Source organism: Brachyhypopomus gauderio, chromosome 10 (assembly GCF_052324685.1).
Source record: "Brachyhypopomus gauderio isolate BG-103 chromosome 10, BGAUD_0.2, whole genome shotgun sequence".
Lineage (NCBI taxonomy): Eukaryota > Metazoa > Chordata > Actinopteri > Gymnotiformes > Hypopomidae > Brachyhypopomus > Brachyhypopomus gauderio.
In genome coordinates, this window is record NC_135220.1 from 9142820 (window position 1) to 9158344 (window position 15525).

At 43.0% G+C, this 15525-nt stretch overlaps 1 protein-coding gene across 2 annotated transcripts; it reads right to left on the reverse strand.

Annotated features, from left to right (window-relative positions):
- Positions 1-6002: 6002 nt before the first annotated feature.
- igsf5a (immunoglobulin superfamily, member 5a) lies at positions 6003-14140 on the reverse strand. Of its 2 annotated transcripts, XM_077020896.1 has the most exons (9): positions 13582-14140; positions 13173-13253; positions 11643-11957; positions 9314-9604; positions 8911-9042; positions 7814-7838; positions 7251-7336; positions 6925-6986; positions 6003-6821 (listed from the first exon to the last, which is right to left on the reverse strand). In XM_077020896.1, exons 2-9 carry the CDS (start codon positions 13216-13218, stop codon positions 6717-6719), a joined length of 1062 nt encoding a protein of 353 aa, XP_076877011.1. In that variant the 5' UTR covers positions 13219-13253; positions 13582-14140; the 3' UTR covers positions 6003-6716. The 2 variants fall into 2 exon arrangements, with proteins under 2 accessions (XP_076877011.1, XP_076877012.1); XM_077020897.1 differs by lacking the exon at positions 8911-9042.
- Positions 14141-15525: the final 1385 nt, after the last annotated feature.

Sequence of the window (15525 nt, forward strand, 5' to 3'; positions counted from 1 at the left end):
CTCTCACATTAGTCTCCATGAAATAGCCCAGAAGATAATCATCCATCATGTAGTGTCTGCTCCTGCTCTGATGTCAGGGAATCCCCTCCTGCTCTGGAGATAGAGATATACCCCAAACCACGCCTGCCATTGGCTGAGATGGAGATGATTTTCCCCAAACCACGCCTGCCATTGGCTGAGATGGAGATGATTTTCCCCAAACCACGCCTGCCATTGGCTGAGATGGAGATGATATTCCCCAAACCACGCCTGCCATTGGCTGACGCTCCTGCTTTTTCAGAAACTTTCCATTAATACATCTATGAGCTGGTCTATTAAACAACTAAGTCAGCACCCATCAATGTGAATTATTCGTTTTCAAAAGGTGAGACACTTAAAATGGAATTAGAGGCTGTTTATATTTCTACTGATTCCCGCACTAACATGAAAAACTTTCACGCTTATCAAGAAGATGCTGAAGTGGATGGTAAAATTCTGCTGTTTGTTGATCCCAGGACTGGATTTGTGATTCCATTAAAGCAGACAGCCATGTTTGATGTGGCCAGTTGGAGACTTCATCTAATCCTGGAGTTCTCTCCTGTGCTAGTGCATTATCAACACGCAGTCAGGGACAGTCCAGCAGGCACGTCCAGGGTTTATGTCCAGGGTGTACGTCCAGGGTCTATGTCCAGCGTCTATGTCTAGTGGGCATGTCCAGGGTCTATGTCCAGGGTCAATGTCTAGCAGGCATGTCCAGGGTCTATGTCCAGGGTCTATTTTGTGTTCTAGGGTGCAAAATAGAATTATAATATCAGCATGGCTTTTATCATTTGATTAATACTAATTAATAGGACATGTGACTCTAACGTGCCATAAAATCTGTTCATTACATGATTTTCAATGGTCCTTCCATATAGCTACAAGAGCAAATCTAATCATCACCATGGGGCCTTGATTACCTGTAGCTGCCAAATGTGTCAGCAAATTATTTCGGCTGCTCTCAAATAACCAATTACGTAATTACAGCCCACTTTTAGAGATTACTTTTCAGCCATTCATTATGTAGACAGGTGAAAGTACCGATAATATGTCAATGGCCTTTAGTAAGATCTTATCAATTGTTACTAATTCACCACTAAGGGACCACCAAGTCTGACATTGCAAAACAAGAGAGGGGGAAACTGTTTGTGCTGGAATCAATTAAGTTAGCTGTTATATTTAGCAGAGACAGTTCTAACTCTGCCCAGTGACAGAGCTCAGTGGGTGATATTGTATGTGATGAGTTCTGCTCCTGTGAGGCCTGGAGCTTCCTGCCGTGCTCTCTAAACACTCACTTACTAGTCCTTCTCATTTGTGACCAGGTTTATCATTTTATTAATAGCTTCCAACACAGTGGGAGAGTGTTTGCTGGGAAAAAAAAATGAACAAAAAAAAAACAAGCAGAAAAAAACAAGCAGTTCTCAAACAAAGCCTGACAGTGTTGTCTTTTGTCTTTAAAGGGGTTAGACAGTAGAAAGACATAACGCCACGTATTCACCACAAGCCAAACTGCTCTAATATTTCAGTTCCTGATACTGTGTGACAGCCCGTGTGTCATGTACATTACAGCATGTGTTGTAGTGGGAGGCCAGCTGGCCAGATTTCTACCAGCACTGTAATGTTTCTGCTCGAGCGCGTTATGCAGGGTTGAACATACTGCCTGCATCATTTTGAGGTGCTTGTGGGTGGGTGGGTGGTTTCTGGAATCCCACTGCAGTGCTTCCTATGTTTGCTGGGTATGTTGTTCAAATTATTCTTCCACCAAATTCGGAGTGTAACAACAAATAAAGATGAACACATCGATTTACAATAGAGCACAATAAACAAATCCAGAATGCTAATTAAACATTTATATACAGTAACACAATGGTGCAAATGGGTCTGATTACGAAACAGTGTTTTGTCCTGAGATATTGAGATGCATGCTGTGGTCTTTCCCGATAACAGCACAGATCACCTAGCAGCTCACACAGCACTGGAAGAGGCAACTACTGAACTGTCATATTACGGCCATCTGTGACATGCAGTGACACATTAGTACCCAGAATGGAGCTGGGGGCATCAGAAATGATCAGACAAATGATGATTTTCAGAAGAAACATGTAAAGCCTGTTCAAAACCGGCATATACTTAGGGGAATGGTTTAGGCTGTTTATGTTTCCACAAACATTTGAAACCGTAATTAGTATAGTGAACGATGACTCTGAAAGCACTTAGTGAAGCAATGTATTCAGAAGTGCAGTCGATACAATACCATATTAAAGATCAATGTTTTTAACTAATGGCTTGAATGAGCAAAGGCTTGTTAATTAAAATATCTCCAGTCATTTTCAGTTGTAAATGGAGAAGAAAGCTTGCCATTTTTGCCGGACCGCACAGAAAGGCTGACCGGAGACACATTTCTACTCAGTGACTCACTTCTCATTGTTAAAGCATCTCTGCTCGCAGGCTTATACAAGCAGAGAGCATCACCAGGCTGATCAGTCACATACTGGCCAACCTACTGTTTATGTCCATCAGCCAATGTGGTTTGCTTTCAGCTCGGTAGGCAGACAGGGACCCAGTCCCGTTACAATATAGCTAAAATTATCTAGCAGGCAGTGAGTAAAAGTAGCGTCATTAATCATCTTTATGCATCCACTGCATTTGTTCACAACCTAACATACATTCCCTATCTGAACCCCCACGTTGAAACACACGGGCGTGAGAGGATCGGCACATCTGTGCAGTAACTAGCTATTTTTATACATCGTTAAATGAGTGGGCCAAATAAAACGCTTAGCAGTGGGGCAGAAATAAACACCTTGTTGCTTGTGTGGAGGGCTAATACTCCACACTGATCACATAATAATTATATGGGTGGATTAAGTCCAAGAATAATTATGTTAACTAACATTGCTTTGTTGAAGATAATATAATATTCTACATAATATATATAAACGACACAAACTACCATGATCAATAATCACCATTAAACTCATTAGAGGACAGCTAATTAGAATATTAACTTACATTATCTCTACATTATCTACATATATCTACATTATATTAACGCTAGAACTTGAGGCTTCTGCCACTATTAGCTACAAAACAACTATTAGCAAACTACAAAACATAACAAGCCACTATTAGCAAACAAGCACATTTATTAGCATAAGATGAAACCTCGGTCACATAGCAGATGACTTCTTTGAGGAAAAGAACTATGGTAGAATGATTCTGGAGTAATGTTGGGGTCTTTTATACTATATTATATCCTCACTGCTCAAGATAAATAAGTGATCCAGGAAACATAATCTTTAACCTTTATTGCATCTACACTCACCCGCCACTTTATTGGTTACACCTTGCTAGTACCAGTCTGGACCCCATTTTGCCTTCAGAACTGCCTTAATCATTCGTGGCATAGATTCAACAAGGTACTGGAAACATTCCTCAGAGAGTCTGGTCCATATTGAAATGACATCATCACACAGTTGCTGCAGATTTGTTGGCTGCACATCTATGATGCGAATCTCATGCATAACAGGACTGAAGTTATTTCACTTCTGAGTTCTCTTGCAGTAGGTAGAGTGAACAGATGGAGTCCTGTTATGCGTTTATCCTGCTGGAAGTCGGCATCGGAAGATGGGTACACTGTGGTCATAAAGAGATGGACGTGGTCAGCAACAATACTCTGGTAGACTGTGGCATTGACACAATGTTCAAATTGTACTAATGGGCTCAAAGTGTGCCAGGAAAATATCTTCCACACCATTGCACCACCACCACCAGCCTGAATCCTTGATACAAGGCAGGATGGATCCATGCTTTCATGATGTTGACGCCAAATTCTGACCCTACCATCCAAATGTCGCAGCAGAAATTGAGACTCAATCTTCTATTGTCCAGTTTTGGTGAGCCTGTGCAAATTGTAGCCTCAGTTTTCTGTTCTTGGCTGACAGGAGTGGCATCTGGCATGGTCTTCTGCAGCTGTAACCTATCCACCTCAAGTTTCAATGTGTTGTGCATTCAGAGATGCTCTTCTGCATGCCTCGGTTGTAACGACTGGTTATTTGAGTTACTGTTGCCGTTCTATCAGCACAAACCAGTTTGGCCATTCTCCTCTGACCTCTGACATCAACAAGATATTTGTGCTCAAAGAATTGCCACTCACTCGATATTTTCTCTTTTTTGGACCATTCTTTGTAAACCATAGAGATAGTTGTATGTGAAAATCCCAATAGATCAGCAGTTTCTGAAATACTCAGACCAGCCCGTCAACCAACAACCATGCCACATTCAAAGTAACTTAAATCACCTTTCTTCCCCATTCTGATGCTCGGTTTGAACTTCAGCAGATCGTCTTGGCCATGACTACATGCCTAAATTCATTCAGTTGCTGCCATGTGATTGGCTGATTCAACATTTGCGTTAATGAGCAGTTAGACAGGTGTACCTAATAAAGTGGCCAGTGAGTGTATAACACTCGCCAACCAGATGCTCTAACATGGCTGTGAATGATTCTTCACTCTACACAGCAGATTCGCTTGCTAGATGGCAAGCCTCTGGTAAACAAGATTTTAATCAGCAGTATGACACACATTCAAAATCTTTCTTTGGAGATTTCCAAGCTTTTCGGATTTGGTTTTATTGACCCTTGTGTAAAAGACAATGTAGTCAATGGTGATTTTGTGAAACTAGTTCTGCTGTTTTCTTGTCACAAGCTACCACTGTATATGTAGTCTCCATCTGTTCAGTCTACCTACTGCAAGAGAACAGTAGGTAGTGAAAGCAGTGAAATAACTTCAGTCCTGTTATGCAAAAACCTATACAATTTATGTATTATACACAAGCATCTTTATATCTTTTATACATATTAAAGGACATCATATGTTTCTGTTTGGTCCAGATAACAACTAGGAAGGAACATAACCCCAAACCCAGGACTGGACAATTGTTTGGACAATCACACTATCTGGCTGTCGTGTCTAGTTCCCACTGTGCTCACTGGCTTTTAAAGAAGCACTGGTACTTGAATAAAATTGAAATAAATTGCTAATTAAGATTGCTTCAAGTGAGTGACTTAGAGACCTGCCTGTGGGAGCCCAACCATGAAGAGTACAAAAATCTGATATCTGGCAACACATGGAAACTCTCTGAAAGAGCTGACATGAAGACAGTGGGTCATTCCTAGAAATGAACATTCGTTCTGCCAATGCAGATGTGGAGTGATTCTTCATTCTTATGGCAAGACAAGATTCTCTTTAACAGGTTTCAGCATGATAAAAGTACCAGTAGTATTTATGCTACCTGAACTGTAAGGTCAACTTAGTGGCTGGCTTCAGTCATTGCATCATAGATAAAATGTAAAAAACACACAACATCCACCCCCCCCACACACACACACACCCACCCCCCCATCTGTGTTTTTCAGACCCTGCCAGGTTGCACCTCAGCAGGCAGCGGTCACCAGGGCAGAGCTAATACTAATGGAGGAACCGTTCACGTGTGAACAATGGTTCGCGTGTGAAGAACGGTTCACGTGTGGAGGATGCTGGGGAAAACACTGGCTCTTACATAACCGGCTCCTTTTTTAGCGTCGGTGTAATGAGTGGTGAGCACCGGCCGCTCCACTTCTACACCAGCCGAGTGGTGGGAGAGGTGAACGCAGCCGCCCGCCGTGCAGGAGGAAGCCGAGACACGTAACGAGCCATGAGGGGAAACGTTACCAGGCTGCGTGTGCTAATAGCACCACTTTATTTATTTATTTGTTTGTTTTTGTTGTTTTGGTGGTGGGAAGGGAAAAAAGATGGAAGTGTGGTGATTATGGTGCATCTGTAGGGATTTCCTGTGGCCGCTCCATCATAATGTGGGTGATCTATTGGCTGCAGTTAGTCAAAAAAAAAAAAAACAATAAAAATTTAACACAGGTAAGAAAAAAAATGTAATAAACAGCCCTTGCACTTTGAATGAACAAATGAATGAATGTGTCCACAGTAATTTCACAATTCCACCCATAGTGGATATAATCAGATGGAGGGTCATGCGTTGGTACAGTCAAAATCTGAGAAATGTGCATGATACATTTTATTTTTAAAAATGTAAAATCAGTTGCTGTGGTGTGATCACCTGGTGAAGTCAGGGATAAAGTGACATTTAAATACCACCAAGCACTCATCCTAACTGGAACCTGATATGACACACGAGTACCTCACTGAAACATCATTAACCATCAACTGAGACAAAATGATCTGATTTGTTTTGCTACTACACACTAAGGTTTACAGTCTTCCAGGCCGAGTAATATGATCCCTCTCCAGTGCATTGTGGGACAGTTATAAACATTAATGCTTCTGAGCCACAGAGAAAAATAATTTTGCTGCATTTTCAAAGATAAAGTTTTATCACTTTAAAATAAAGTATGTATAGTTTGCTCAAAGACTTAGTGGAATCAGCAATCAGTGTGCTGACAAATATCTTTAAAATAAAAGGCTCTCTCTTTCCCAGGAATTAGATTTAGAATATTTTTTCTTTTGGCTATTGTATCTTTTTAAATTATTAATCTTTTAAGAATATCACCATTTTGCTGATGGTCATATTTCATGGTCACTTTTAGAATAATTAGGTAATTTCACCATGAACGCATTCTCTCTCTCTCTCTCTCTCTCTTTCACTCTCTCTCTCTCTCACACACACACACACACATGCCAATCTATTTACACAATGGTTACATGTCTGTGTTTTCTGACACCGCTGTCACTGACGTGCACAGTTGAGGCAGCATGGCTGGCCTCGTGCGGAGTCCTGACAACATCAGGCATCTAGAAAACAGATTATTTACGTTAGCATGGACCAGTTTAAATGTAATTAGCAGACAACTGTAATGTGGTGAAATATGTATGTCTGCAATATTTGAAACATTACCTGGAAACTGTTGCTGTTGTGCCAGTACCTGCTGTCAGTGAAGTCACTGTTGGAGTCCCTTACTGTGGGAAAGATTTATACCTCTGACCATTAATGATATATAGCACAGCCAACTAATTCATACTCTAGTGAAACATGTTATATCTATTGAGTTTACTGATTTGTCAGTTAAAACATTTCTGTCTAACTAAAGCAGCTTTAATAAAGGTTCCCAAAGTATAGCAGAGAATGAAAAGTGTGTGTGTGTGTGTGTGTGTGTGTGTGTGTGTGTGTGTGTGTGTGTGTGTGTGTGTGTGTGTGTGTGTGTGTGTGTGTGTGTGTGTCACCTTTAGGTCCTTCTGTAACATATCCAAGGTTATCATGCCCCTGGCCCTCCCCAGTGTGTGTGTTCTTGACTCTCTGTGATTGTGCTCTAACGAGACAAACAACATCTTTTAGCAGGTCACAGACGACAGGAAGCCTTCCAGAAAATACTGTATTAAAGCCCCCCACCACCACCACCATCACCACCATCTCCACCACCATCACCATCACCACCACCATCACCACTACCACTAACACCACTACCAGCACAACCACCACCATCTCCATCATCTCCACCAACACCACCACCATCATCACCACCACCACCACCCGCATCACCAACACCACCACCTCCCGAGAGACCACAACTACATTCACTGCAGCCCTGTCTGTCTGCCTGAGACTTTCAATAAAAAACAATGTCTCACCCAATACTGAAAGGCAAAGCATATTTCTAACAATTATGACAAAGCAGATCCCCAAAGCAGATCCCCAAAGTAGATCCCCAAGAGTCCCTGTAGACTTAAACCTAATTGCTGTGCACTTCGTGCATCAATATACTGTGTGGCATGAGACATATACATACCTTGCTTCTTTTTCGTAGCCTGATTCTGAAACGTATTAATGGAAGAGTTAAAGGTGCTAAATTTTAGCACAATTGGGAATTTTTGTGTTATTTATGAGTGTGAATCTGTTAATCAATTGTTCTTTGCCTTTTCAACTATTAGACCACTTTCACCAAGATCTCCCAATTGTCATTAATATTCATAAGCATATTCCCTATGATCATTAATATTCATTAATTGACTTGCAATAGTTGCAGGATATGGCTGCTACCCCTCAACAATTTTAATATGAGGAAGAAAAGGAGGTTCAAGTTTTGGTAGCACTGACGGTAATGCAGGAAACAGGAAAACATTAAATCTATGAAATTAACCCATCATTAGGTCACATATAGATTAGTTTATAAGTGCACAAGGTTGACTATCTGAGCATATTATATTGAGCTTGATGAACAAACATAATATAAAATATTCCCTCAGAACTATTCTACAGAAGTCCTGAAAGGCCAAGAGTTATTATCTCAATTTCACATTTTCCTTATGATCTCAAGACAAGCAGAGTTGTTTTCTGGAGAACACAATGTATTTTCCTCTTGGTGTGGAAATACATAATTAGGCGTATACACTCCACATCACAGATGAGAGGATCCACTTTGAGCTTTAATCAAGCGCTGACACGAGAGGAAACACAAACACACACACGTCAGTGCTCAGTCACACGCCATTTCTAACGCCCTAGTGTATAAAACCATTTCATACAGAGATATATAAAAATCTTGAGATAGCAGGAGACATAACTTGTAAAATACATAACTTGTGGTCTTTTATGAACTTCTGTACTAATAGTCAAATGGTTCCTTCAAAATTCCCCCTTACAGCTAATTTATTATCACTTCGTTCTCTTCCTTTTTCTCCACTGTTTCAATTTTAACACCTGAGTACTGTATAATATGCCCCAGACTGACGTGCATTCATTGCTCCAGTGAAGTTGGACGATCTCGGTCTCCAACACACCAGCACATGTCTAGGGGTCCAGCCCCTCCTGCTCCATCCTCCACCCCATCACACCCTCATTTCTCTGCCTGTCGTATCTAACCTGTTGGAAAGGTACGACACTCACTCGCTCGCTTTCGCCTTTTGCAGCAAAAGACAACGGCGATGATGAAGAGGACCAAGAGCGCGGCTGCAGAGAAGGACACGGTGACTGCAATCAGAACCGTCTGGTCTCTAGTCTGGGGCTCAACCGCCTTCACTGCAGTAGGGGAGGGAAAATTAGGTCCTCATACACAGGCCCGATGCCTGTTGTACTCGGAGGGGCACTGTTTTAAATTAGCATAGCATTTGTCATTGCTGGCACTATTTTGAAGCGAATGTGCAGGTTGAAGGGTTCGGGTGTGGTGATGAGGCAGGACGGGTGAGAACACCTCCAGCGCCCGTCTGCTGGGGCAGCGAGGAGGAGGCCCGAGGCCCTGAGGCGAGCTCCCAGCTCCTGGCTGCTTCACGGCACCTCCGCGTGGGCTTACCGGCAGTGAGGTATACGCAGCTGCTCCGTGGCGTGCCGAGAGCGGGCACGGTCGCCAGGCACTCCACACGCATGCTGCTGCTGGCCGTGATGCTGAGGGAGCTGCTGGAATTCACCACGGCGCCCGTCTCCACGGAGCTGCTGTTGAAGAGGTCGTCGGCCACCGGCGCACCATTCAGAGCCCAGGAGAAGCGTGGAGCAGGGAACCAGCCCGCGGCGAGGCACTGGAACACTACACGCTCCCCTTCAGTCACAGTGCGGTTGGAGCCCACAATCTCCACAGCACCGCTCTCTTGGGACAAACAGACCATATGTCAGCAAGCATCAGGACCAGTGTCACCACTGTCCCCCCCCCCCCCCCTGACCAGTGTCCCCACTGTCATCACTGTATCTCACCCAACTCAGTGAAAAAGACACGCACGCTTTAGTTAGCAGTGGATCTGTGTCGTGTGGCGAAAAGCATTCATGATGAGCTTTTTGTTTTAGGTGAGATGTATGTGAAAGCTGAGAGCAACATGCTGACTCCTGAGACATCTACACATTTGTAACGGCACACAATGGAAAGAACAAGACTTGATTTGTGCTAGATCAATATCCAGTCAAAGAGATCCAACTTTAACCACAGCCCTGTTCAGCTACACCTACAACTGGTCCTAAAATATACAGATGCTATTCTATCAATCCCTTTGATCATCAGTCAAATCACACAAGCAATGTCATAACAGTCTTTCGCTACACTGTTTATTATGAGGAAGTCATTCTCAGTTTGTGTATAACATTGCAGGTCTTCCCATAACAAATGGATTGAAACATGGAATCTTGTAAACACTACTGATCCATCTTCTGCGTCGTGCTGTTTAAGAAGACGCTTGATCTGTGGTCTATGTAATGTGCAATTACAGAAGAACAGAAAATGCACTTGAGTGAAAATAAGTATTGGATTTGGCAGAGGTTCCTTTCGTGCTAAAACCTCACTTAACTTGAGACTTAACTGTGACTGGCAAAATGAAATCGATTGTTCATCCCAACCTCTGAAAGGAAGTAATGAGTTGGAAAAGGTGTCTACAAATAGAATCACTGACAGCTCATTTGAGGGAACTGACCTGAACAGTAAGTTGAGGTGAATTTGCAGATGACGAGCTGAGATTTTTTAATACTGTTACAAACCATCGGTTACCCGCCATTAACAAGACTCAGTGGGATCTTCCAATAACGTTTAGGGTAAAAACTGCATTCATACAATGTAGTCCTATATAAAGACCTTTGACCTTTGGAGGAGACTCGAGCACGTTTTGCGGCTCCTTGTCTTTGCATGGCTCTGTGGGGGAGAATCCCTGCAGTGAGGTAAATGTTTCTCGAAGATGTACGAGATACTTAGCACACTCATCTTCTTTTGAGAACTGTTGTAAGTGTTTACACAGTTCCTGAAACTAAATATTGCAGTCACGTTTGCCACAGAGGACCAAGTGCGTGCGCGTGTGTGTATGTGTGTGTGTGTGTGTGTGTATGTGTGCACTAGTGTTCATTCATGTGACATACACTGGGGTCTTGCCTAGAATTTTTCCTTCTTTTTTTAACCTGATGCTTCACTCCAATCATCCAGATGCACATTTGCTGACTTGTTATTTGAAATCCCAGAGTGTGTAATTTAGAGCGGGCTTCTCCAAAGACACGGGAGTGTTCCATCTCCTACACAGCTCTGCTAATGAGAACGTTAATCAGTAAAGCGCTATAGCACCTTTGGATCTAGGACACACGTCACGATTTTGGCCCACTGGGGATTCGTGGTTTTAGCTGAGCAATTCTAAGCCACTATGGAAAACACTAACATGTGTTTTGTGTATCAGATGTGTATTTTGCGACGTGAATATGTTCTACATCATTTACACTACGCTGCCAGGTTCAGGAGTTCAACCTATTCACTTGTTTGGAAGTCAAAGACACCATTTAAATATACTGATCAAATATCATTACTCACACAGTCTAGAAGAAGAGTATAAATATTCGGCATTAGGGAGTAACTCTGATTTGATGTAATGATGCTAAGATTTTTGTCCAAAAGACAGTGGATTCAAACTCGAGATTGGCATGTTTCTTATAGCATGTAAATATGTACTCAGCTTAAAAGCGCCTGGTTTATCACCTTTACACCCTACAAACATTCTCAAAGAACCTGACTGTGTGTGCATTTCCTCTGCAGCATGGCAGCTACCTCAGACTCCTGCTAGCATGGAGATTCATTTTCCAAGGAAATAGCAGACACTACAGCTGCATGCAGCAGCCAAATGTGGGAAATGCTAAAGCATGCACACAGCATTCGGGGTTCCCACCTTGGACAGACAGTTCAGCGGTGACAGGCTCACCACCGAGGATCTGACACACCACTTGTCCTGAATCCTCTCTCAGCACGTTCTCAATGATCAACTCCCATCTGGATTTTCCTGCAGTGGAATAGTTCCTCGCGTAGAAGTGCCCGGTACTGTTAACCACGCCAGAGGTCTCCAGGATGGTCAGTGCAAAGACTCTATTCAGTGACCAAATCATGACGGCCCAGCCGGGATTGCTCACACTGCAGTTGAATCTGGCTTCAGAATGTTGGAGCACTGTGGCATTCTGAGGTTCCACCTGAACTTCAGCAATCACTCCTGTGGACAATCAACAAAAGCACTGACATCTTTATAATATATATATATATATATATATATATATATATATATATGTGTGTGTGTGTGTGTGTGTGTGTGTGTGTGTGTGTGTGTGTGTGTGTGTGTGTGTGTGTGTTAGCAAGACTCTTAGCAAGACTGTTCAGAACATTGTGTTTCAGTATTCAGTACTACCTGGATGTTGTCAGGCAGAATAATTGATTTGCAGGACTCAAGGGTCTTGCTTGTTTGGAGAAGATAGAATGTGTGTGTGACTGGAATATCTTGGTGTCATGACGAGGCGGCACTGTTCTGTTCTCAGTCTGTCCACTCCGCCTCCACCTTGAGCCCCAGTTGGTGGTTTGAGCTTTCCAGACGGCCGATGGCATGTACGGGTGATACGGCTCTTACAGTGTTTGCATTTTGTGTTCTTTGAGATGTTTGTTCAAGCGGCAGTCTACTTTAAAGTAAACAGACTCCAGGAGCACTGCTGATGTTACACATCTCTTGTAAAGCTGAAGATATTTGCTCTGTGCATTCAGTGTCTCCTAAGGGGTTCGGGTTAGAATGGAAGATCCTTAAAACATTCATTCTCAGAATAATTTAAAGCATAAATATAATTTTGAGCTCGGGGATCTTTCCAGTGCGTCCCTGCGAGAGCATGAGCCAGGTGTGGAAGAAGATCAGATCTCCTCATCTGGCTTTGGTTACAGCTGCACTGATTTCTACATGTTAGACTTTAGATAAAATAACTTCAGAGAGGTCCTGAACACCGCTGGTGTTGCCTGATAACCAGAACGACATTCTCCCTGCATATTAAAGAGTTGAATCACTTCCAGCAGAGCACGCCCTGCGATTAGGAGTGATGAAGCACACTCCATCGTGATGAAGTGATGAATTAGGCATGTGAGATTAACTGCAGCATCTCCCCAATACATGATGAACATCTCTGTCTGCTCTTAATGTCTCAGGGGCCCATCTGAATGAACGAGGCTGAATCAAACAGTAGCAACAGCAAACCCATTTCCCACACTGAGAGAGTCAGAAGTGCCTTCATGTTTCACGTTCTGGTCAGAACTGCGCCAGTCTGTGTTCGCATGGGTGGGGCCTGATCACGATACAGCAAACTGGACGTCATTTGGAATTAAATATATTGAATGTGATTTCATCTTTGAAAAAGAAGACCATCATGGGGGAAGTAAAATAAGATCTACTCACCCTCTGCAACGACAAGCAAGAGTGCAATAAAGCCAATGATGTCCATAGCTCTTCAGAAATGGACATGCTAATTTTCAAAGCCTATAAATTCAAGCAAACATCTAAGTAAACATGAAAAAGCTCACACGTGTACAAAACATTAAAGAAGAGCTAGTAAAGTAACCTTGGTTATGCTTTTAATCCTTTAAAAGAACCTCTGAGTTGATCATTTGGTCATTTTGTAAGGTTGTTTCTCCTCACTGTAAAATCAGGCTTTCTGAAAGCTAGCTTTGCAAAGCTTCATCTGAACCTTTGATTAAACATGAATAAGACTTTAGGAATTAAGAAATTATGTTTATGTTGTTCACACATTCTGTTATCTGGCCATTAACGTGCTCCTCTGAGCTCCGTTTAAATGGAAGACACTTACCTGAGAACCTGACACAAAAGCTTATTCACGGCCACGACAGAATCCTTCATTGATTCCCTTCCTGTAAATCAGACTGACGCAGGTGTAGAAGCAATATCCTTCGCCTGTGTCACCTAACGACTCGAAAAGAGGACAAAGTCCAGCAGTATGACTGTTCTTATCACACCAGTGTGAGAGGAACCGAACCAGGCAGACTGCCTACTTTGCATAAAGCCCTGTTTCTACCAAGCCTGGGGGCTTTTACTACGCTGAAGTATTACTACCATGCCAACCAAGGAAGCCCATGTAGTGGAGTGATTATTCCTTGAGGTGGTGAACTCAAAATCAACCTGTTTCTTTTAGGTTTGACTGGTCTCCGCCAGTGTAGTTTCACTCACATTGAAAGTGACCCACCCACACAAAGACTCTGTAATGCAACGGCTCGCCAGTCAGTTCTAAACCCTACCCAATATATCAAAGTCAAATGCTTGCAGGAACATCTGTTGTTCATTTGCTCAGATGCAGGTGCGTGTTGGGGACAATAACCCTTAGATGTGAGTCAACACGACACCGCGGGAGCTCTGTGTCCTCGCTGAATGGATTAAACCGCCGATCTGCCTCGCGCGCTCGCAGCGCAGCCGGCCGAAATGTCACCACGGCGGCGGAAGCAAGCAAGCGCAGATGGCGATTAGGCAGCGGACACAACGGCGGAGATGATCCGGCGGGGCTGCCGTAGCGGCGCGGGAAAGGGTGGCGCGAGCTGCATCTGTAGGGGATCTACACATTAGTGGTGCGCGGGGCAGGTGAGGCCTGTTGACGCACGTGAAGGTGTGAGGTTTCCCACTGTGGGCAGGTATGAGGTCATGGCTCGCGCCTTTGTTTCACCAAGATGAGAGCTCACACTTTTGATTAGAGTCAGTGGGGAGGACGAAAGCCAAGGTCAAAAAACACGAAGATACGTTGGTGCCCATCTCTCCAAGTATGTCTCGCTGCAGCCTGCAGGAAGGCGGAGTCGGACATCCAACCCCGCCCACATCCAACTCCACCCTCTAATGCGCTGTCGTGCGCCAACCCACTACTTCTCCATTCGAGAATAACTGTGTGGTACTTGAAAATACGCATAATAACTCACAAGTGTTCAAGAGACACGTCGTTGCGCTTAATTTACACATACCTCGTTTACTTTGTGTATCGTTCCACGTATGTTATTCATTATTTTTATTTATTGGGTGGCGAACGTAAAATGTTGACGGGGGATGTAAAATGGACACAAATAAAGTATTATATCGCGATAGATCGATCGCCGGTGGTTGGCGCCAGAGCGAACTAGTAACTCATTGAATCATAGATGTAGATCAGAGGTAAATAAACTAGATTTTTTCGGCGTGAGAAATCGGATGTGTAGCGTGAGAGCGTGTGAAGACGGTCAAATGCGTGTGTCTCATGCTCAATGTGTGAGAGTTGGCAACTCTGCTACTATAAGTACACAATTAAAATGATAATGTTGGTGATAGAGTAACTTTCAAGCCTACTAATTATAAGTTATGAAGAAATCTGTCTGCGTTGAACCAATTAATTGAACGAATAATTATATAAAAGACATTTTTAAACACAAGATCCACATTCCTAAATCACATAAGAGCTCTCCTTTTTAGCGATGCCTTTCCGTGTCTCCCCTATAAAGCTAGTTATACTTTCGTGAGTGACCGTAGCGCGCGACTCCGCACACCTCGCGCGCGTCACATTCTTTGCAGTGTCCTCCTGAAACGATATGTGGTAGTATAAAGAAACACCCCTCAAATACAGGGGAAGGAACATTTACCTGACCAATTTTAATGTTGTATTGTGTTTCAGATTTGAGAAGTGCTGGAATTTAGGCTAAAGTACTTGAAAATGCACTTAAAACACTTATAAAACACAGATAAATAGTTCTGGCAGTTCTGTTTACTGGGAGCAAAAACAGTC